We start from the raw sequence: 24,874 nt of genomic DNA, 5'->3' as shown, positions 1-24,874 counted from the left end.
CCCTCACCAACACTCAGTGTTGTCATATCTCTCAATTATTGCCAATTGAAGGTGTGAACAGGTCTTATTTTTACAGTAAAAGAAAAGGGATCTGCTAGACAGTATTCAGAGGACATTTCACCGCCTATTCTGACTCCAAACCCGGACCAATACAGAAAGCCAATAAAACCAGGGATGTTTCTGGCATTCTCGTCCCCAAACTAAATTTATAAAAATATGGTCCTACTCTCCAGATAAATCAAAATAGTAGAGATACTAATAAGAAACTATGAAGGACAAACAGCAAATGGAATCGTTTTCATTCTCACAATCTAAGAGTCATTTAAAATGAAAGAAAATGTTGGACAATAAACTAGCAGATTAAGCATTTGGGGAAAATTCTAGAGGAATAATTTGCAGTACTTTTTTAATACCTTAAAGTATTTTGAATAAAAACTAAAGTTATTACTGTACGGTTCCACACATATGAAATTCTAGAAAAGCAAACTGATCTACGGTGACAGGAAGCACATTAGCAGGCCTGGGCTGGGTGTGGGGACTGACTAAAAACACAAACGTATCCTTTGAGGTGGCAGAAACAGTCTACACGTCTTGATTGTGAGGTAGCTACAAGGTGTATACATTTGTCAAACTCAATGAACCATTCACTTAAAATAAAGGCACTTTATTGTATGTATATTAACCTCAAAAAAAGTGTCATTGCTTATGTCTTTAACACAAGCAAGAGGGGAGTTAGAGGGACAGAACTGTGAGCAAAACTAGCCAATGTCAAGACAGCATCACAGTCTCAAAGGATTAGAAATTGCTATTCTAACTGCCCTGCCAGGCATATAAAATGGTCTGATTACCAACTAACTGATGAAGTAATATGTAGCTACTTGAATTACAAATGAACCTGGCTAGTGTGGCTGTGTGGATTGAGCGTCTTACCATGCACCCGAGAGGTCACAGTTCAATTCCAGGTCAGGCACATGCCTGGGTTTCAAGCTCAGCTCCCAGTAGGGGGGCATGTGGGAGGCAGCTGATCGATGTTTCTCTCTCATGGATGTTTCTATCTCTCTCTCTCCCTCTCCCTTCCTCTGTGTCAAAAATCAATAAAAATTAAAAAAAAAAATTACAAATGACATTAAAAAGAAGAAATACTTAGTTTATTAGAGCAGAGGGATAGTGGATGATTTTTCCTACTGTGTTTGTTATTATCTTCCATAACAAATAAAAGTAAAGAAAAAACATACTGCCTGGTTCACTAAAAAATTAGATCTAGGGCCCTGGCCAGTTTGGCTCAGCAGTTAGAGCATCGGCCTGTGGCCCAGAGAAACCCGGGTTTGGTTCCCGCTAAGGGCACATACCTCAGTTGCAGTTTGTCCCCAGCCCCGGTTGGGGTTGTGTGGGTGACAACCAGTCAATGTGTCTCTCTCACATCGATGTTTCTCTCTCTCTCTTCCCCCCTCTCCCTCCTGCTTTATCTGAAGATAAATGAAAAAAAAAAAAAGTCCTTGGGTGAGGATTAAAAAAAAAATTAGACCTAGGAATTATAGATGTGTGTCCCAAGGCACACGTGGAATGGCTCCAGGGGGCCGAGGGGGCGCTGGAGGTGTGTTGCACTCTGTGGGCTTAGCTGGGGGGCTGGGGGCATCACACATTTAGGTCGTGAGAAATGACTCTGAATGCTTTCATTCTCTTTTATTTTACAACATTCTGTGAGGACACATTTTCTCCTTGGTGATATATGTATCTCTCAATCTTCTGATTGTGAGGAATTCACAAGCAAAAAATAACAATATGAGGTGTCCAACAAACAGAGCACTGCTTAGAAATAAAGAAAAATGGCCCTGGCTTGTTTGCTCAGTGGTTAGAGCCTTGGCCTGTGGACCAAAGTCTTGGGTTTGGTTCCCGCTAAGGACATGTACCTCGTTTGCAGTTTGTCCCCAGCCAAGGTTGAGGTCATGTGGGAGGCAACCAGTCGATGTGTCTCTCCCACATCGATGTTCCTCTCTCTCTCTCTCCCTCCCACTCTATCTGAAGATAAATTCAAAAAAAAAAAGAAAGAAAATGATATTCAGGAGCAGTTGATATACTTCCCTACTGTGTGCTCATTTTAGTGCTTGTCTTGCAGATTCCCACAAACATGATTTTCACAGACTGCTTCCAATAGAAAAGTATGTTAGACAGACTTTGAATCTACTGACTTAATTACTTTATATGTTTTTAAGTAAATGACAGGTCTCAACAATGTTTTTCCTACCCTTTTTAAAAAGTATAACTTAAAAAGATGAATTTTGCAAGCATTTGTATACCTTTCTCTGCCTTACAGCTAAGAAATAAACAAAAAAACTGAGAAACAAAATAAAACAAAAAAGACATTTATCAACCCAAACTTAAGGTCCAATTTCATGTGCAGGTAGAATTAAAACCAAATTATGGTTGTAATTTAACCTATTTTAGCTCCATCGTATAAATACCCGAGATGGATTTGCTTTGGAAACTGAAATTCCATAAATGCAAATTGCTAGGTCAGCACAACATGGTACTGAAGTGAGTATTTACTTACTAAGCCACTGTCTTGAAATGATGAGTCATGTGGTTGGAATCTACTCACTCACAGGCTGCCACTACCTAGTACAACTACACAAACAGTGGCCATGTGACTTAGGGAAAATGGAGCTTAGAAAAGAGATAAGGTTGACATCCCTGGAGCCTCACCTCCCATGCAGCAGCCTGTACACTGGCTGCTCCTTTCCAGCTCCAGGCTCCCTAATTTATGGTGCTGGCAGACCTGAGACAGGAAGGCAGGGGATACTGCCAAGGCCACAGATGGGCCAGAAAACAGATCACTACAAGTGGGACAGCCAGAAAAGCAGCGACTGACAGCAGGCCCTGGACCTGATGCAGGTGCCTACAAGCACGCACTTCTGGATGGGTCCAAGGGAGGAGGCACTGTTCCTGGATCGGGCATTGGAATTTGAAGTCTCTCCCTCTATGCCCCAGCAGAAAAGAAAGAACCCTTTCTAACCACATGGCCAAGCTCCTACAGCCACACTAGAAGTACAAAGTGCAGTCGCTCGAAATGAAAAGGCTTTAGTTGAAAATTTCGTCATTCTATTAAACACTTAGTTCCGTGCATGCTCTCTAGCATAAGCCGTCTTCCCAGAAAACGGTTTTCCAAGCGAGGGCTCAGACCCATTATGATCGAGTCTTCATATCCCTTCCCTGCTAACTACACTGATACTCCTGCAAGGGCTGGGTGTGCTCAGCCCACCTGTCTCATTGTAGGGCCACAGTTTGGGGGAAATGTCTGGACCCAGATTTGGAGTTGGTATAGTGCATTCCTGTAAGGCTCGTTGCCTTTTATTCCCCCACAACTGCAAAAGGGAGCCCTGGGGAGGGCCTCCAGGCTGGTCACGCATCAGTGACACTTTCTAAGATACTTGGACATGGAGAGTTCGAAGGGCATCAAGGTTCCCAATCCGGCTCCCTGTACTCTTTCCTATACTGACCTGCCTCAGGTGCACCGGTAGTCCCGCTGCTTCCCTTCTCCACCTCCCCTGTACCACAGGCTTGGCTCCACTTACCAGGGGAAAGGCTCAGGGTATAAAATCCCAGGTGCCAAAGAGACCACTCAGAAGGCTGGTCGAGCAACTGATAAAGTGAACGACTCAATGCCTGGGCAGTACGTCCAAGGGCTCCGACTTCTTTGCTCTCAGAAAGGTGAGGAGGACCCAATCAGCATGTCTATTGGTAAACACTAAAAATAACTTTTTGTGATAAAAAATTGGGCAATTTAGGGAGTATAACTTGGAAGGAGTTTAAATAATTGAGTGAATGGCTCAGCTGGTGTGGCTCAGTGGTTGAGCGTCAACCCATGCACCAAGAGGTCGCCAGTTGGATTCCCGGTCAGGGCACGTGCCCAGGTTGTGGGCCCAATCCCCAGTGGGGGGCGTGCAGGAGGCAGCCAACTGACGTTCTCTCTCATTGATGTTTCTAGCTCCCTGTCCTTCTCCCTTTCTCTCCCTCTAAAATCAATAAAGAAAATAAAATTTAAAAAATAAAATAAAAATAATTGAGTGAATGCTATGCCAAAACCCACCCTCTATCTACCTATTTAGGTGAACAAGGTTTCTCAGTGCTTACATCTATACCAACAAAAAATGAAAATAGAACCCATGCTGGATCTCATCTTAGTCAAGCTTGGATACATGAAATTGGGACTATAGCCATCTCCTTAACAGAGATCATTATCTCAAAATTTACTTTTTATGTTTAAATTACCTATAAAATACGTAATCGTTAAGCTGTCTTTACCACTGTGCACTAATAATTACAATAATTTTCATTCAGAAGAAAACCTTTCATACTTGAAACTTTATCTTAATAGGAAATAGTAAACATTTTAAAATGTAAACTTATATACTTTTTTTTTTTTTTTGCACAGACCCTATCGAGAACATCAGAGGGGGGCCATGTACTTGCTGTCTTTGGCCTGTACGGAGGGCCCCTCCACCCAGGAGGTTTCCCAGGTCTGGGATTTGCGGAGAGGTACACAGCTACACGGCTCCCTGCATCATCGCGTATTGGCCAGGGTTGCATGAAGGGAGACTTCTTTGCAAACCCTGAGAACCCCAACCGAGCAATGCTCATTTGGTAGAGAAGTCTATTCTCAATTCTAAAAACCAAACCCCAAACTCAAACCACCACAAAGGAAACTGTTTGAACCCAGGGGAACAACTACCTATGCGAGGGGGAGAGGGGCCTGCTGTCCCACTGTACCCAAGACTGGGCTTTACCTGGGAGTCTATGACAAATATCAGTGCTCCTGTTCCCCGGAAGATCATCTCATAGTCAAATGTAGGGTCAAAAAAGTCAATCTGTCCTGGGAAGTCCCAAATCTGAAAATTCACGAAGGAGCTGTTGGACACATCTTCCCGGCAGATCTTATTCGTGCTCTCCAAGAACAGTGTTTCGTTGGGAGACATTTTGTGAAAGACGACTTTCTGAATAGATGACTTGCCACTTCTCCTCAGGCCCATGAGCAGGATCCTCGGCTTCACCTCAGTGCTGAAGGGATCGCTGAAGTCCAGAACTAGAGAAAACCACAAAACAATAACGAGGGTCAGACGCGTTCACAGCGGTTAATTCAAGGAGTTTCACTTCCACCTCAAATGTGATTTACGATTCACAGACAGATCAACTTTTCCAAATATGGAGAGTGCTAGCTAGGTCGCCCCACTCACTGAGGGGCCAGCCTTTAGTAAGTGCAAAACACTGAAAAATGCTGGTTCACTACCTCTCATACCATCCCAGGGGCCAGAAAACCATTCCACGTCATAAGCAGGGAATCCAGAGTAGAGGTATTCTGGAGCTGATCATCTGGAAAAATAATCCAGTGTTTGCTTTCCAGCGCAATGCCCTTGTTAGCCTGAATCGTCAGGGTCTCCATGCATTTACCCTCCCCGCGTTACCCTCTCTTGGCCAGTGCTCTCATATGCCACAAAGGCCTGGAAAATGGGCATGTCCTAGACGCCTCAGACTCAGACTGTGTTAGAAAGAGGACATAAACTTTGTGGGAGGCACACCTCTCTCAGGCCCACCCTGGCTCTAAGCCCGCACTGACCACTTACATTAAAATTCACTAAAATTAGGACTCCAGAACCACTATGCTATGCCCCTCAAACTAATACAAAATAATATTGAATTGTAAACTGTAATTGAAAAAAATAAAAATTTTAACACCTCCCCCCGCCAAAAAACCCAGTTCCTAGAGTAGTCAAGTTCATAGACACAGAAAGTAGAATGGTGGTTTCCAGGGACCAGCGGGATGAGGAGTTACTGTTTAATGGGTAGAGTTTCAGTTGGGGAAAATGAAAAAGTTCTGGAGATGGATGGTAGTGATGGTTTAACAACATTGTGTGTACACTTAACATCACTAAACTGTACTCTTAAAAACGGTTAGCCCGGCTGCAGTGGGCGTCATCCTGTGCACCAAAGGATTGCTGGTTCAATTCCCAGTCGGGGTACATACCTGAATTGCAGGTTCGATCCCAGGTAGGGGCATACATAGAAGGCAACCGATCAATGTTTCTCTCTCACATCCCCTTCTCTCTCTCTCACTTCCTCTCTCTAAGCATGTCTACAGGTGAGGGTTTAAAAATAAATGGTTAAGAGAGTAAATTTTATGTTGTATATGTTCTACTGCAATAAAAAAAAATTCTATTCCTCACTTGCAAGAGTCATGCTTCAGGTATTCAATAGCCACACTAGGCACGAGCACAGACATAAAACACTGTCATCATCACAGAAAGTTATAAAGATCAGCATTACTCTAGTCGCTGGTAACAAAAATTCAATCCTAAAATCCTTTGTTAAGGGTCCTGGAGAGATTTGGCATCACTGGATAAAAGTAGGAATTGGTATAAAAGTTCAAAACCCCATTGAGCTTTCTCTTTTCTTTGATCTTGAAACATATAATGTTAGTTCCACAATGTTCTAAACAACCACTTAATTTCTGAGAAGCAGCCCTACTTTACCAAGAGTGTGTATATTTACAGAAGCAAAGGAAGTATCACTTAGTGGTTATATTTTAGGGCCTGAAGTCAAGACCTGGGGTTTGAGCTATGAGACCCTGGACAAGATGCTTAGCTTTTCAGAGTCAGTTTCAAATCCATAAAATGGAGTTAATAATGACAATAAAAACCTCAAAGAGCTGATAATTAAATGAGATCAAGGACCTAAAATGATGATTAAAAATAAGATCCATTCAGCAAATGGTGCTAGATCAAACTCGATATCCAAAAACAAAAGAATGAAGTTGGAAACTTATCCTACACCATATACAGAAACTCACTCAAGCCCGGTTGGTGTGGCTCAGTGGTTGAGCGCTGACCCATGCACCAAGAGGTCGCCAGTTCAATTCCTGGTCAGGGCACATGCCCGGGTTGTGGGCTCGATCCCCAGTAGGGGCACGCAGGAGGCAGCCGATCAATGTTTCTCTCTCATTGATGCTTCTATCTCCCTCTCCCTTCCTCTCTCTCTAACAAAAGAAAAGTCGATGAAAATATTTTTTAAAAATTAACTCAAAATAGATGAAACATCTAAATTTATGAGGTAAGATGATAAAACTCTTAAAAAGAAACATAGGTATAAATCTTGATGATCTTAGATTAGGCAACAGTTTCTTAACTATGACACCAAAAGCACAAGTAACCACAGAAAAAATAAACTGGACCTCATCAAAGTGAAAAACTCTGGTGCTTTAAAGGACACTATCAAGAAGTGAAGACAATCCACAGAATGGGAGAAAACATTTGCAAATCATATATGTGATAAGGGGCTAGTAGCCAGAATATAAAAAGAACTCTTACAATTCAATAATAAGACAACCCAATGAAATACAAAGGATCTACAGAGACTTTTCTCCAAAGAAGACAGACAAATGGCCAATAAGCACATGAGATGATGCTCTACATCATTAGCCATCAGAGAAATACTAATCAAAATCACCATGAGATTCCACTTCACAGCCACGAGGATGGCTACAATAAAAAAGACAGAAAAGCCCGGCTGGTGCGGCTCAGTGGTTGGGCATTGACCCATGCATCAAGAGGTCACCAGTTCAATTCCTGGTCAGGGCGCATGCCCAAGGTTGTGGGCCCAATCCCCAGTGGAGGGCATGCAGGAGGCAGCCTCTCAATGATGTTTCCATCTCTCTCTCCTTCTCCCTTCCTCTCTCTCTAAACAATAAATTTAAAAAATTGAAAAAAAAAAAAAAAAGACAGATAATAACAAGTATTGGTGAGGATGTGGATAAATTGGAACCCTCAGACACTGCTGGTGAAAATGTAAAATGGAGTGCTTTGAGAAAAAAAAGTCTGGCAGTTCCTCAAAAGGTTAAACATGAAGTCACCACATGAAACAGCAATTCCACTTCTAGAAATATATTCAAAGGCATGAAAGCATATGTCCAAACAAAAACCTGTACATTAATGTTCACAGCAGCATTATTCTTAATAGCTAAAAAGTGGAAACAACTCAATGGCCATCAACTGATGACTAGATTAACAAAATGTGGTATATACATATAATGGAATATTCGACCATAAAAAGGGAACAAAGTACTGATTTATGCTACAACATGAATAAACATTGAAAGTGAAACAAGATACAAAAGGTCACATATTGTTTGATTCCATTTATAGGAAACATACAGAATAGACAAATTCACAGACAAAGGTACTTTGTGGTTGCCAGGGGCTGCAGGGAAGGGAAAATGGAAAGTGACTGTCAATGGGCGTGTGATTTCTTTGGAGTAATAAAAATGTCCTAGAATTAAATAGTAATGATGATTACACACCTTTGTGAATTTATTAAAATCACTCATTTGTATACTTTAAAAGGGCAAATACTATAATGCGTGAAATATATCTCAATTTTTAAAGGCTTCATGAATAACCAAATTATATAAAATAATAAATAAAAATAAAATAATAAATAAAAATGAAGCTTGGAGAAAAGTCAAGAAAGGAAAACCAACATTTTAAGAAAGACAGAATATAGGCAAATATGGAGATATAAATACATTAAATTCTTTTTCTAAATTTCTGTTTGATTTCTTTCTGAACTACACCTCTTAAATCTTTCTCAGTCCCGTACTCGAGCCTAAGCCTACTCAAATAGAGACTGAAAAGTAATCCTTTATTTCCCTATTGTAACACAATTTTTTCCAAAAACACACGAATACTTGATAATCTACTTAATTTCATTTACTATAAACAATATTTTGATGTTTCAATTTACAAGAGGTGTAGGTAAACACACCAATTTTGGGTAAAACAATAATAAATAAAGTAAGCAGGTGCAGATGTACACAGAAACTATTATAAGCAACATCTCACCCCCTCCTACCCACACACTTTTCCAGTTCAGCTTAACCCAATCCAACAAATTGCTGATAAGGTTGAAGCAGTGAGGGGACATAAACTACCAAAAAAAGTCACCAGCTTTCTTCTTCGTTAGTGATTATATGCTACCCATTCGCAGTACTGCCATTACAACTCAATCTTAGAGAAGGCAGGACATCTCAAAACTGACAAATCATTGAAAAGTTCCCTAAGAAACACACAGAGCAGACTGAAGAGGGAACCTGCAGCCTTGCCGTGAATGGAAGGAAGAGTTCTGCTGCAGAAGGTAGAGCTGGTGGCAGCCCAAACAGGAAGGGGCAGGAAGACAACCAACAGGGTCGTTATTTGGAGAATCAAAGTGAGAAGAGCCAAGGACATAAACTGCTCCACTGCTTATCTACCTAACACCATCCTGCACACACTCTAGAGCATCTTCCAGGAGGAGCGGTGAGCCTGGAGCTTGGGGGTGAGAAGGAAGGCAGTGTTCCAGGAGCTAGTGATGCCCCAGAGGAACAGAGAGCAACCCCACTCCAAATACCCTGACCTCACCTGACTCTCACTACAATACGTGTGGAGATCAAAAGGTGGGAGCAGCACCACTTTGCTTCAGACATTTCCTCAAATGAGGAAAGCCAAGAGTATAGAAGAGAGGAGTCCCAACAAGTGGAAGAATGTACACCCGAAGAAGAAGAAGTCATAATGGAATCAGAGCAAACTTTGAAACCAAGATAAGAGAAAATACAACATTCATGAAACAAGGACAGTTTTCAAATAAGAGCAGTCATGAAAAAGGGCCTTAGAGGTCTTGAAAATAAAAATGTAATTTTAGGGGAGGTAAAGATAAAGGGATTGAAAAGCAGAATAAACACAGATAAAGAGGGTAATAGCGAACTGGTAAATCAAATTCTCTCAGAGTGCAGTACAAAGGGATAGAGCAGTGGAATGTGTGAAATGAAAATTAAAGTGACATCAGAAATAAGATTCAGAAGCTCTACTATGTGCCAAAGAAATTCCAAAAGAAGAAAATACAGAATATAAGGGAAGGCAATATTTAACTAAATAGATAAGCCTCTTCCAAACTAAGAAAGGATAACACTCAAAAGGAACAAAACAAGCAATTTAAACAAAAACAAGCCCACACCTAGAATAATCATAGTAAAACTTCAAAACATCAAAGGTAATAAAACTCTTCAAACCATCAGAAGGGGAAAACGATTCCCTACAAAGAAATCAGAAAGACAACAGACTTCTTAACAACATGGAGTACAAGAAGAGAATGGACTAGAACAAAATCTTTAAAGGACGAAAGGAAAATATCTTTGAACTCAGATTTATATACCCAGTCCTACTATTTTTCAAATGTGGGACTGAAATAAAGACATTTTTAGACATTCAAGGACTCAGAAAGTTTATTGCCCACTTAATCTCTTTGAAGGAATTACTCAATGATGTACTCCTAAAAGAAAAATACACCCAAAATGTAGTGAAATGTATTAAGCAATGGAAAACAAATTTTAGTGAAACCTATTAATTTTAAATTACTGATTTTAAATATTAAAATAGAAACCAGAAACTACAATTTCAGACAATGCAGACATGTGACATTGGTGAGGGAGAGGTAGGATAAAGGTAAGTAAAATAATGCTCTTGGTTCTTGTTAGAAAAAGTTATGCAGCAGTTTTTTTAAATTTAAGGATAATCACCTCAAACCAGGGAAAAAATATTAGAAAAGGGTTCAGAAAACAGTTTGGTGGTCTTAAGAAGTTAAACAACATCTATTATAGTATTCCAATCATTACACTGCTAAGTATTGACCCAAAGAAATAAAAGCATATGTCCATACAAAAACTTATACCCAAAGACTCATAACAATTTTATTTGTATCAGCCAAAAACCGGAAACAACCCAAGTGTCCAAGTACAGGTGACTGGATAAACAAATTGTGGTGCATCTCAACAAGAGGGAATAAACTATTGATATACATAACACAGATGAATCTCAAAATGATTATGCCGACTGAAAGAAACCAGTTGAAAAAGGACATATGCTATAATTCCATTTACATAAAATTCTAAAACTATAAACTACTTTTAAAAGTGATGGATATGTGTTCCTCTTGATTGTGGTGATGGTTTCACAGGTGTAACACATATCAAATCTTATTAAATAGGTACACATTATTTTGTCAATTATATCTCAGTACAGCTGTTTTTTAAAAATGTACTCTCAAGGAAAAGAATCGTAAGTTAAAGAGCTTTAGTTCTATTATCGCCTCTCAAACAGCCAGTGTTAAGTCAATGCAAGGTAGGGGATAAACGCCCATGGGTTGTAGGGAGTAACCCAGTGGATTACAAGGGTTATAAATACAGACTTACAGTGGTGCAGGATTTGAATGGGGTTCAGGTGGGTGAGGGGGAGGAGGCTCTCCAAGAGAGGGGAGTCCAAGTGTTAGCAAAGGTACAATGCCTTGCATGGAACAGGAAAATACGCGTGCAATAAAAAGTCATAGCAACCACTGTGCTAGGCACCGTACACACTTCATCCCATTCATACTCCTTCAAGAATAGATATTATCCACATTTCACAAGAAACTCAAGCTCAGGAAGGTCAAGTAACATTCAAACTGAAGGTTGGACCATCCAAAGTCTGTGCATTCATCCTCTTTCTGCTGTGCAACACTATTTCCAATTAAAGAGAGCAAAAGTCCACATTAAATTATGTATAAGCACAAAAATATATTTAAGTGTTTATAAATGTCTTTATTTCTCTCCAATTTATACTGCTGGGTGCAGGTGCAGATTTTAACTTATTTTCAGCAGGGTCTCTATGTGGCATGATCATCCAACCTGGTACCCTGGAAGTTGGATCTCCTCCCCTTGGGAAAGCAAGAAGGTGATGGAGACCATAGTAATGAGAGGAGGGGGTGTATATGTAATGTTTACCTACAAAGAATGGCTGGGAAGTGAATTATACATACAGCCATAACAGACACATACAGCTGTAAGGGAAATGCCGGACCGTTTTCAAGCAGGCCACCAACTGCAAACAGCCAGAAACGGTGGCCCATATCAGCAAGAGTACCGTCAACGCTTGGAGACCCCTCCGACACACAAAGACACATTTTATCACATTTAGCTGGTGTGTAGGGAAATGTACTGAGTGTCAGGGACCTCACTAGACATTTCTACAAACTTTATCCTCCCCATGAGATACAAATCTGTTTTACACATGAGGAATTTGTGGGACGTAACCTGCCCAAGGTCACAGGGTTGGTATGTGGTGCAGTCCAGACCCAGAGCCTTAGCCACCCATCAGGTGGCATTAAACAAAAACTGCAACAAAGAAAAAGGAAGAGATTAGAAAATATCCAAGTACATCATGCATGATAAGAGTAAATACTGCTAGGTTTATTTATACATAGGTGGTGCTGGTTCACAATATAAGTGTATTTTTATTGTGGACCACAGTTAAAATTTTTTTGTAGCTCAGCTGGTGTGGCACAGTTGGTTGAGCATTGTCCCATACACCAGGAGGACACAGGTTCTATTCCCAGTCAGGGCACATGCTCAGGTTGCAAGTTGTGGGCTCGATTCCCAGTAGGGAGCATGCAGGAGGCAGCCAATAAATGTTTCTCTCTCATCTATATTTCTATTCTCCCTCTCCCTTCCTCTCTCTGAAATCAATAAAAAAATATATTAAAAAAAAAATTGCAGGCCAGTGCTATTGATCAGGAGAGGTTTCTTACCTCAGAAAGGACTGCTGACAAAATCTCCCCTCTAATGCTCTCCCACCCTTTCCTCGAGTATCTCTGCTTCTGAAATCCTATGGGGTTTCTCCGTTTCTCAGGTCTCATTCCACTCTGGGAGTGGGAAGCAGGGAACTTACATCAGGAAAGTAAACACCTCTACCTCCTGGCCTCCTGGGGAGGGCTGGGCTCTCTCGCCAACACATCCCTGAGCACCACCTACTTACTCAAGTTGAATAAGAACCGGAGAGAGTGTGAAGAGAATGAAGGATGATAGCTGCTGGGAAAGGGACAACAAAAGGGCTAATACTTACCAAAAAAAAGGCAAGCAGAACAGAACCGCAGGACATCAGGATATTTGGGACTAGATGGAACCCCACAGAGGGCTCTTTAGAAGTGTCAGGGGCTGGGAGGAAGCTGCAGGGGTGAGGTGAAATTTACAAGAGGGCAGTTTGTTCTGTTTCATAAAGGTTCCCTGAAAGTCGGCCAAGTGTTAGACAAGGCTGAGCCAGGGGCTGCAGACACAAAGAAAAGATTCATCCTTCAGCAATTATAGGGGAAAATAGACAAGAAAAAGTGACAATCCGCTGCCTCCGAGGTGTTACGGGCTCAGAGGGGTGCCCTGGAGACAGAACATCTGAGTCTTAGAGAGGAGAAGGCCAAAAGAGATGAGTGAGGGGACCAGAGCGCCAGGAGATTTTGGCCTTCCAGGAATTTAGGGAATGTAGTTCAACGGCAAGAAAAGGCTCCATGCTGTCCACTGGTGTCTCACAGCATATAGAACACAAATGCCTTCCGGCCTCAGAGGCCCTGTGTGGGCTACCCTCTCTTCCCAGGCCTGGCTCATCTCCCCCACAGTTCCCGATGCTGCAGCCACACTGCCTCTGGTTCCTCCCCTCAGGACTGGCTGTTCCCTCCACCTGGCAAGCTTCCTCCAGCCTTCCACCTCAGCCCGGTGGCAATTTTACCTCCTCGGAGCGAATCCAGGCCCCGTCACTTCCTAATAACCCCGTGTTTTCTTAATAGTACTTATCACCATACCAAATGATCTTTTTACTTCATACCTGTCTTCTTGTTTACTTGTTTTTTTTTAATCCTCACCCGGGGATATTTTTCTATTTATCTTCAGAGTAGAAGGGAGGGAAAGAGAGGGAGAGAGAAAGAAACGATGATGTGAGAGGGACACATGGACTGATTGCCTCCCGCACAACCCTGACCAGGGGCAGGGACGAACCGCAACCAAGGTATGTGCCCTTGACCAGAATCGAACCCAAGACTCATGGGTCCGCGGGCTGATGCTCTAACTGCTGAGCCAAACCCGCCAGGGCTGTTTACTTGTTTATTGTCTGTCCCTCTCACATATGCCCACACAAAATACAATGGAGAGAGGTTACAGGCTAGCTCATGAATGAGATGCTGGGAAGTTTGGATTCTGGCCATGAGGAAATCACTATGGGTTTTAAGGGGAGACAAACATGATCAGATTTACACTTAAGTAAGTTCACTCCGGAAACAGAATCCTTAGAGGGGGTCAATGTGTAGACAGGGAAGGAGTTGAGAATAGTCACTGTGGCATAAAAATTATTTTGAGTTAAAAGGTGTTTGAGTTCCTGATCCTTTATTTGCCTACAGCAGTGCTTCCCCAAAAGAACTCAATTGTCATAAATTTCCCCAGGAACAACTCTCATCTCCAGTTGGAAGGTTAGAGGCCGAGACTGAACCAAGAAGAGAAGTCAGCACCACACCCAAACAGACAATGTCACAAAACTATGATATCTCCCACATATTATTCTCCTAGGGGTCCATTTACTGTTTCCAAAAAGCCATTTGTTTTTCCATAAATGCCTTTCACCAACCCCTTCTAAGAAGTTACTTGCTCTCCCAGAAGTGCCCCTCTGCCCTTCCCCATCCTCTATTAATATGGTATGTATGTAAGCCCCACATTCTATGCCACTTTAAGTCAAAATTATTGTGGATTGTCATGCATCAGTACATAATTAAATCTGTTTTTCTCTTGCTAATCTGTCTTTTATCAGTTTAATTTGCAGGCCCCCAGTTCAGAACCTAAGAATAGAGAAAATGTTTTTCTTCCCGACCATACAGTAGGAAGTTGTTTTAGGACTAAGAAATGAGAAATGGAAGAACTAAGGGATAGACTGTGGACATTGGGAGAAGGAATGGATTCGTTAGAAGTTCAAATCAACTCAACAGTATGCGGTGATCCATGGGACACGGGGGACAAGGGACAAAGAGGCTCTGAGCTCCCAACCTAGCAGACCAAGTGAAGAAGGGCCCATTCACCAGGACGGTACAAGGAAAGAGGCTACTGGACATCGTTCAGTCTGGGGTGCCTGTGGGCCTGTGGCTCGGGTGAGAAGAGGATCTGGGGCTTCAGAAGGGCCATAAAACTGAGGCCGCAGAAAGGTTTGAAGGGGAATTCAGGTTGCTAAGGCCATCCACACCTTGTTGGTTCTTTTTACCCGATCTCTTGGCTGAGTGTGAGGGCACATTTGAGAGGTTTTAGCCTTGACCACCAAGGAACAGTTCAAACCAACTGGCTCTTATCACGCGGCAGTTACCATTTACTGACCACCTGCAGAGCAGGCCATACATGTGTAAAAACGAGGCCTCGGGGCTTACCACAATAAACACTCAATAGGTGTTTGCTGGTTGGGATGATTGAAAGTGACTGAGCAGAATTTGAAGATAAATTAACTGAAAGCTTTAAAAAGAAACTTTATATCTGACCTTGGCCCAGACCAGCACCTGGGTATCAAGAGCATGAGCTTTCTGCCTAGGGAAAGTTTATCTACCGTGGTCAGGGGCACTCAACATACCTCACCTATTCTGCACTGGGTCCTGGCAGTACCCAAACTCCCCAAGCAGCCCAGCTTTGTAACTAGACTGCTGGAGATCCCAGGGGCACTCATCCCCCCAAAACAGCATTATGGAGAGGGGTTTTCTAAATCCCCATTTTCAGTCTTTAACCCCTGCAGGCGAACTGTAACTGGCAAGCTCTGTCAGAAGCCCATAGGCCTGCTAAATACAAAGGAAGGGAGAGAAAGGAGCAAGCGCCTTGATCTAGGTCTGGCTGATCTGTGGGTTGGGAATGTCACAACAAAGGAGGAGCAGGAAATCAGGAAAATGGAAATTGAAGGGCAACGTGCCCCTCCTTACACAGTTCTAACTGCGCTCAAGGGGTCTGTCTTCCCTGAGAATGAGACACCAAATGAAATTCACTTAATAAACTCTGATATATTATACAACTGAGAGCTATTATAATTAAGTTCTCCCAGAGGTGACACCTTTAAATAGGTCTAAAAACGGGAAAATAAAACAAAGATTTGATGAAAGAATAAGAATGACATGGTAGCAAATAGATGGCAAATGGGATGGTTTAAAAAATACTGGATTCGCCGTGGCCAGTTTGGCTCAGCGGTTAGAATGTCAGCCTGAGGACCCAAGAGTTCGTTTGATTCCGGTCAAGGGCACACCCCTTGGTTATTATGGTTTGTCCCCGGCCCTGGTTAGGGTCGGGTGGGAACTAGCCAGTTGATGTGTCTCTCTCACATCAATGTTTCTCTCTCTCTCCCTTCCACTCTATCTGAAAATAAATGGAAAAATATCCTCAAGTGAGGATTAAAAAAAAAAAGTACTGGGTTAGTGCCAGACTGGAGTTCAACTCCCAGCTCTGTCATTTACCAGCTATGTGACCCTCTACACATCCCCTAGCCCATAAATCATTATTTATTCATCTATCAGTGTCTATCCAAGTGTGTACACACATACATGCGTGCACACCCACAAGCACATTCAAACACACATGCACGCGTGCACGCGCGTGCACACACACCTTTTTTCCCCCAGCCCAAGCCCAGGTAAGGAGAGGGTCTTTTGTGGAATGTGTTACAGTAAAAGGCTCACTTAGCCTTAAGGGAAAGTTAAATTTTTTTCCCTATTAATATTCTGTGGGGTCAAACAAAGACTTAAGGTTCTATTTATTTATGGCTTTAGGAAGAGGCCTCCATTCTATCTGCAACATTATCTGTGGGCCTTTACATTTCTGATCAATGGAACCACTTATACCTTCAAGACCCAGGAGTTCAGTAAGAAATTCCATACATAGTGGAAATTAAATACATGCATAATAATAGTACCATTAACAAGAAACTACAAAGTCAGGAAGATTCACTTTCCATTTGATTAACTATTTAGTAAGGCGAATTGAATGCAAATAAAGCATATTCTCAAAGGTATAAAGGTGATTTTGCTTATTTTTATTTGTATGGGAAGACCAAACCTTTCTCTACGTAACCCTCTCACGGGCAGGAAACTAAAGAACATGATCCCATCTGCGAATATCTCCTTAACATATGTGTTCGATAACATTTCCAATGTATTCTGATCTACCAATATTCCCACCAGAAGGCAAGCGTTCTCGTGAACTTTTTTTTTTTTTTAACAATCGCTTTGAGAGAGATCAAGGCTGGTTTTATGTAGTCCTCTATGTTACACACTGGCGGACGGAGCTGGAGCCTTCCCCAGAGGGCCTCGAGAGGGCCTCCGGAGGCCGGCCTGTTCCCTGCACGCTTCAGGCCAAGGATAGAAAACCTATTTGTCCGAGCGTCACAGCAGAATCAGGGGAAGCCACTGAAGAAGGAAAATAAAGTGGGTGAAAAATAAAATTTTTTTAAAAAGCAAAAAAGGTAAGGAAGAATAAACGAGATAGAGAAGAAGAAAAATGAGCAGGAAACAAGTGGCTGTAGTAGGAAGTGAAATGTGTCACCAACAATAGCTATGGGTGTGGGAGACTGAATAAAGCAGAGTGAACTCTGAGAGAAACAGTCATCTGGGGACCGGAAAGGATGATCTTTCAAACTCAGAGCCATACCCCTTACCCTGAACTTGATGTTTCTGCCTCTTACTTCTATTATACTACCCTATGTCTGTTCTAATACTAAAATGGGAGAGATTGCCCTAGCGGTTTGGCTCAGTGGTTAGAGCGTTGGCCCAAGGGCTGGAGAGTCCCGGGTTTGGTTCCTGCTAAGGGCACGTGCCTCGGCTGCGGTTTGTCCCCGACCCTGGTTGGGGTCGTGTGGGTGGCAACCAGTCGACCAAAGTCAACACTTTGGGTGGCAACGTGTCTCTCTCACATCGATGTTTCTCTCTCTCTCTTCCTCCCTCTCTCCCTCCCACTCTATCTGAAGATAAATGCAAAAAATATCCTCGGTGAGGATAAAAATAAATAAATAAAATGGGAGAGATTTCTGATAAGAGTAGAGAACCGAGATCTATGATACACTGAATCACTGAAACATGTTTACAAAACATCTGATATAAAAATATGCTCTCTAACTACATGTATTCAAATAAGCATTATGTCTAAAGGTGTGGCCTTACATAATTTCTGAGTATTCTGTATTTACATCTAGTCCAACTCTTATGTATCTTGGTATTTCCAGGGCCAGAAGGAAACCAAAGAGATTAGCTATGGCTAATCTTTTTGAACAAGGCAGAGTTATAAGGAAAGGGACTTACATTTTCACGAACTTGACCCTCTCTTAAATCTTGCTCAGTTCTACATCATGTTGTGGCTGCAGAAAAGTCCCCTGGCATCTCTGGCATATCAAGAGAACAATGATCTCTGCTCACTCCTCAAGGAACTGTAGAAGATGAATTCACTAATAATTTTTAAATCATTTTAAGGGGGAAAAAAAGCTGACACTAATGATTAATAGATGCAAATTACTGGATTCACAGGATTTACACCCATAGGGGAAGTACCACCTGCTGACCTTGAATGTGTCTGTGTGTGTGTGTGTGTGTGTGTGTGTGCACGCGCACGCGAGAAAGCCTCCAGAAACCACCTAAGCTGTCACTTCCTCGGATCCTAAGAGAGTACACAGGCTGCTATGGAAACAAGCCTGCACTCAGCTGGACTTCGGTGAGCAGCTGTCTTAGCCAGGCTTACCTTAACTATTGGGACTTTGGGGAAATAAACAATTTCACTTTTTTATTAAATATGGTCTTTTACTTGCTTTATTATTATAGTTTTACAAGCACAGTAATTTACTAAAGATTTAAAGTCCATGTGTCAAAAACAATTATTATTTTTGATGCAATTATTTTCAATGGCTTATTTATTGCCTCCTCTGTCTGCAGTTTTATCTGGAGCCCGGAAGTTGAAGGTGAGACAGGCTCACCTTATCTCTGATTAACTACCCTGAAAGGGGCGTTGAGAGGTGCCCAAATCTGTCCATAAGAGAACTAAAGTGCCCCAGAACACTCCTGGTATTCATGAATAAAATCTGGAGTACAAGCCAGGGAAATGCAACTTAAGTCTCACCTTAGCTGCACTACGTTTTCAAACTTAGCACAATGTGGTAAAACTTACAAGACACTCAGTTTAAAAATAAAATCAGAGGTTCCATATAAGACTATGAGAAATAAAAATCATACTGCCCACCTTCAATCCACTTTCTTTTGCACAGGATGTTAGTCATTCCTGCATCCCACCCACCAGGGTAGATTTCTGAACCTCATGGGAAAAGCCCCAGGTTTCCACTGAGTGCAGGCACCAAACCAAGTCCATTAGGAAGGTGAATAGGGAGGAACATTCACTAGAGAAATGCTTTGCTCATAGTTCAAAGTGCACCTCATCCATCTTTTCTCAGAGTAAATATGTCCTCAGCCCCATACACACATCATCCCCCTCTTTTTTTTAAGTTTGAGAGTAGGTAAATATAAATTTTACCAAAAATAACACAGGATTATAATGTAACATGTGCCCAGGGCCTATTAGAAATCGAGATGACCCTTTGGTGACATCGTAAGGTCCCAGGAATGGAAGTCAGAACTCCCATCCTCTTCCTTCATTCCAACTCCCGGGGACCATATCAGCTGGCATGACTGTTGTCAGGGACAGTCTTTGCTAGAACTGCTGACCAAGGAGTCTATCTGCTACTCTAGAAAGCTAATGTTCTCACAGATTATGCATTCAGGCCCAAAGTCCCAAATCAGAGCCAGGAACACGTGGAAAGAACAGGAGCCTGAGATAATGGAGAAAGTCTTCTGAGAACAGACCACCTACCCACAGCAGGCCCAAGTAGAGAAAGGCCTGGCTTCAGTAATGTTTGAGGGAGCAAATTTTCATTTGTGGGTCCTCTTCCACATAAATTGAGTACAATGCTTTTATTTGTAGCAAGATTCCAAGTTGATCCAATAATTTACAAGGATTTTATCAGTGAAGTAATCAAAAGGATCAGTTCTGGGAAGGTTTGCCTTTAGGTTAGGAGTGGTGGGAAGCACCCAAGACCAGGCTCTGGGGAAGCCCTTTGTTCAGGAAACCCCACCCCTGAGGCAAAGCTTTACTTTCACTTCAATTTCAAGTCCCCATATCAATTTTAAAAGTGCCCCCTTAAAGAGCTGCAGAAAAAACAGGTCCTGTGCTTTTCCCGAAATCTCTCTGGCCCCCCAAGACAATGTCAAATTACAGGACTGTTCTTCCCAGACATGGTCTCTTTATTTTCCTTTTTTTTCTTTAGAGTACCACAAATACACCCTATTGTGTGTCTACCACTTCAAATACCTTGCAAATACTACCCCATTCTGAAAGTCTCAAGTCTCCCAAGAATCCACGAGGAGCCAACGAATGCAATTTGAATAATAATGAAGTGACTGAACAATTTAATTACCAAAGGTAGCCCTAGGGACACCAACAAAAGGGTTGAACGCCTTTATCTACAAAAATGTAACCACGTGCTCAACTGTGGGACCAATTATGGAGAGTGCAGAAGAGAAAGAGTGCACAGGTGCACACACCAGTTAAAGCAAATGGGGAATTAGCACAAATCCTCCCTGGAGACAGGCCACGATGAAAAAGGGTGACTTGGAAAGCTCTCTCATCTATCAGGCTCAAGGTTTAGTTAACTTTTTTCCCTTTCTGATTCATTGAATGTAGCACCTACCATATGCAAAATAATGAAACTGTTCCCTGGAGAAAGGCTTTGGAAAGGGAATTTAAAATAAGTTCAATGAATTTCAATAAAAGTTCTTCCAAATCAAGTCACAAAGGTACTTTTATCCCTTACACAATCTCTTTAAAGTGAAAATGTTTCAAGTTAGTTCCTTCTTTGGATGCACACAGCTTCACCTTGATGTTATGTTTAACAGCTTCCTTCCAGTGACCTTTTCAAGTGACCTCACAATAAAGGACTTCTCCCTTGCTTTGGAGGAAAACAAAAACGATGAACCTTTCTGGAAGCCTCAAAAGCTCTCAACTTCCTTAGGCCTTAAGAATTAAATGCAGGAAAGCCCCCCACAGGCTGAACAATTGCTAAATCCTGCTTCTTGAAGAGTAAACAGAGTTTACTTCTGAGTGGCAATGTATTCCCCTACCACGCGCTCACTCCAGGGCAGGCAGAGTCATGCCCAGGTGATGACACTGAGCGCAGATAAGGTGTCCTAACAACCGTGTTTGCTTGGATCCCGAGAAACCCTCGGCCACTTGACAACTACCATATCACCTGGGTGCATCTCCCCACCTCTCGAAGGGTGCCCCTAAGCTCAGACCTGGGCGTCCCCAGGACCCCTCCCGCGACCACGCGGGGCAAGACTGACATCCACAGCTGCTGACGACCCTGCCAGTCACGCTGCCGCCGGCTGCCTTTTTTAGCTATGACATCTGACCCCAGCTTCAACAGCAGCATTCAGGAAGAGGTCCCAGGGCGAGCCGGGCGGTCCCCTTCCCTCCCCAACCCCCAGATCCTGCCAAGAGCTCAGTTGAGAGGTGGTGGTGGTGGGGGGGGGGTACCCGCTCTGGAACCGGCCAGGGAGCGCACGTTTCTCCAGCCCAGACTCTTCCTCTCTCTGCTCTCCCCACTGATCCCGCTCCCCGCCATCGCTGCCTGCACCCGGGCTCCCCCATTTTGCAGCTTGCGGTTGCTCCTCTGGCGCCCTCCCCACCCCCACCCCGCAACTCCGTTCTCCTGGATCCCCTCCAAGTCCGCGGCCCGCGCGCGGCTGGCCGGGGGCGGGAAGACACAGGCGGGACAGGGTGCCGGCTGAGGACGCGCGGGGTTGGGGGACGGGCTGGGGACCCCGCGCTCACCTCCCTCCTCCGCCCCGCTGTCCGGATCCGCGTCCGAGGAGTCGGGCCCGTCCCCGTAGTCCGCTAGTCCCACCAGCTCATCCTCCTCGTCGTCGTCCTCGTCCTCCAGCTGCGGATTCCCCAGCACCTGGCTCATTGCGCCCACCAGCCGTCCGTCTCCGGGGGTGGCGAGTTCCGGGTTAGGGGCTAAGCCTCCTCTCTTGCAGCTCGTAATCTATCTGAATTGGGGTTTTGTCTGGAGCGTGGCGGGAGCCGACGGAGGCGGGGGCTGCGAGTCCCCCCAGCGGGCGGCGTCCTGGTCTGGGTCGCGCGGTTCTCAGCGCTGCCGGAGCCCCCTCGCTGCCCCTCCCGCCTGCGGGCGGAGGACTCAACCGGAGCGCGGCAGTTCCTCCCCGAGGAGGGAGAGAGAGACTGCGTGACCCAAGTCACCTGACACACACTGTCACACACTCACACACACACACATACACACACACCCCGCACGGGCGCGCGCGCGCTCTCCGGGCGCAGGCACCGCTCAGCGGGCTCCGGGCTGAGGACGCGCACACATTTAATGGGGGGTGGGGGTGGGAAACAGGGCGGCGCGGGCCCTCCGCCCACCCAGAAATGCACTCGGACACGCGCCGGGTACCCCCGGCCCTGGGCCTGGGTGCAGGCACCCACCACGGCTGCGCGCCAGGAGCCCCCCACGCCACTTCTGCACGTGGTTCCCACACTGGCAGGCGAGCTGGGGGCCTGTTCACCCTGAGAACCTTTCCTCCACCCACCTCCGACACACACATCCTACCTTGGGCAGCTATCTCCAGCTTTTAGTTCTTGGAGAGGGCTCCAGTCCCAAGTGGGTTGCCCCCCTAACACTGCTGTGCCTGGGCTCCCACCCATAGCAGCGTTCCTAGGACACCCAGTGGATGCTGAAGAGCCCCAAGAAGAAAACTCAGAGAAATGCACGGCAGAGGCGCAGTCTCCATAGCAATTGCCTTTTAGTGTGCCTTTATGGTTCAAAGTGCTTCCCACCAAGAATATGAAAAAAATCAGGCCTACCCAGATGTAAATATTACTGAAAAAATAATACGCCTCTTGGCTGCCTATGCTGAATAATTTTTCAACAGTGTTTTGTAAAAACCTCAGGTATGTAACACACTTGACGGCTATCCATGGTCATCTTGTCCTGTCTCATTGCATAGACTGTAATCCCAAACATCTCAAAATTAAATGTTTCAAAGCTTTTGTGTGGGGTTGGGGAGATAGTGTTTCGTGAAGGGGGACAATTCTCACATAGCAATAGCAACAATGTGGGGGGTAAAACTAAAACCTGCATTCCTCCAAGAGCTTTTCATCACAGGACACAGTGTACCCACCCTTTCTGGATATTGCAAAAACTCACGTGGATGAACTTCCTCTGTCAAGAACAATAAGAAATAAACCAGCTGGCCAGCATGCTGATACAGATCCTACAGGTGCCAGCAGCTCAGCAGGTGGTGTGAGGGAGGTGAAGAGGAAGAAGGGAGCTGAGGCTAAGGTTCTTTGAGTCCAAAGGTTCTGTCCCGGTAGGGAACATTTATTGAACACCTACTATATTCCAGGGGCTAGGAAAATGGGGGGCAGAAATTCCCAGATGCTCAGAACAGCATTGCTGCCCATGGAAGAGCCCTTAGTCTAGCAAATTATGATTTATGTTCTGGATTTTGTATTGTGAATATTGATGGTGGATACAAACACCATTTAGGAGGCAGCGGCTTCTAATGGGAAAGGTCTTTAGATTTTCCAGGGGAGGCAGTATAACTTGGTATGACTGTGTCAGTCAATGTCCTTCCCAGGAGGAAAATAGATGGCACATGCAAATATTTTTCAACTTAAAATGCTTTAAGTGAAGGGACAATTTACAGGGGTGTGGGCAGAGTTCAGGGAATCAACCAGAGCTTAGCAACAGTGGGAAGAGATCCTCACGCCTAAACTAATAGGAGTAAGGAAGGGCACTAGAGTCTTGGAGAGGGGGTGCAAAATAGGAACTGCAGATGATGAGGAGGCAGCCACTGCCAAACCATCTCATGTAGAGGAGACAGCAATGGGAGAAATACCATGACCTCTCTCTCCTCCCACCCTCCATTCTCCTGGAAGTGCCTCTCATTGGCCAAATCCATCTGGAAGCTAGAGGTCAAGGGAGCCTGGAACCTAGTCCAGGACACAGAGATTGGGGAGGGAGGGCAGAAAGTGGGTACAAGGGTTGGGCAGGTAGAGTGGGAGGCAAACAACATAACCAACCAGCACAAGCAGGCTCTACTTGCTCTTGTAAGAGGAAGTTACTCCAGCATAATTGTCCTAGTCCATTTTCATCCATTCTATTAAAGGAAGTCCCCAGGAGAAAGGGCTTTCCCAAAGTGGTTTTGGAGACTTTCGGCTATTCCAGAACAAACCCACCAACCTGGCGCAAGGCCGTTGAGCTGGCCTGATTCAAATTAATAAAGCCCTAGAAGCCAGTCCAAGATCAGCCAGTCCATCAAGGCGTCCCTGGCTGGTTACCAAGTATGTAGGCTCCAGGACCCCAAAAGCCTGTACCTGAGACCCAGAAAGAACAGAGACATCTGATGATCCTCTCCCTTTCTCAAGAATGGAGATCTTAGGGGGAAATACCAGCAACAGATTGGAACACACCCTAAGATATTTGAGAATTGGACCATTCTTGAAAAAATAAGGGAACAAATCCACAAAAATTATGGATTTTTATAATCCTCAATAATGTTCCACCTCATGGTAGATAAAAGAATTATGGACAGGTTTAAGAGTTTCTAATTCACTATCATTTCAGAAATGTATGGTACTGATAAAGTTTGAGCAAACAGAACAGGAAGAATCTATTGCTTTTGCTGTTATTTCAATACTGTCAGCTTTCAAATATGTTTTAAAATATCTTAAAAATAGAAGTTTTAAATTTAAAAAGTCATGTATGTGGATTCTTTTAGAATTTAAATAAAAATAGAAAAACACTAAAGATTGAATGCCTCTTGGAAAGTCAGTGTGGAATCTCCTGAGTATTGGCCATGGCATTGGCCACTCTCTGGCCTGGAGCTCTGGTAATGTCTGTGATGTCTCAAGAATGTGAGGATTGTGCCCTGGCCGGTTTGGTTC

At 43.7% G+C, this 24,874-nt stretch overlaps 1 protein-coding gene across 2 annotated transcripts in view; it reads right to left on the bottom strand.

Moving 5' to 3' along the window:
* The window catches only part of RRAGD (Ras related GTP binding D), a 42,000-nt gene extending 19,911 nt beyond the window's left edge, over positions 1 to 22,089 (bottom strand). Inside the window, exons 1-2 of one of the 2 annotated variants that reach the window (XM_036248822.1) lie at positions 21,749 to 22,089; positions 4,785 to 5,080 (exon numbers count right to left, since the gene is read on the bottom strand). In XM_036248822.1, coding sequence (XP_036104715.1) covers positions 4,785 to 5,080; positions 21,749 to 21,884 — 432 coding nt within the window. In that variant the 5' untranslated portion in view covers positions 21,885 to 22,089. Of the gene's footprint in view, positions 1 to 4,784; positions 5,081 to 18,177; positions 18,197 to 21,748 lie in introns of those variants that run through there. The other variant, XM_036248823.1, reaches the window with a different exon arrangement.
* Positions 22,090 to 24,874: the final 2,785 nt, after the last annotated feature.

Source organism: Molossus molossus, unplaced genomic scaffold (genome assembly GCF_014108415.1).
Source record: "Molossus molossus isolate mMolMol1 unplaced genomic scaffold, mMolMol1.p scaffold_m16_p_8, whole genome shotgun sequence".
Lineage (NCBI taxonomy): Eukaryota > Metazoa > Chordata > Mammalia > Chiroptera > Molossidae > Molossus > Molossus molossus.
This window is presented reverse-complemented; position numbering and strand designations above follow the sequence as displayed.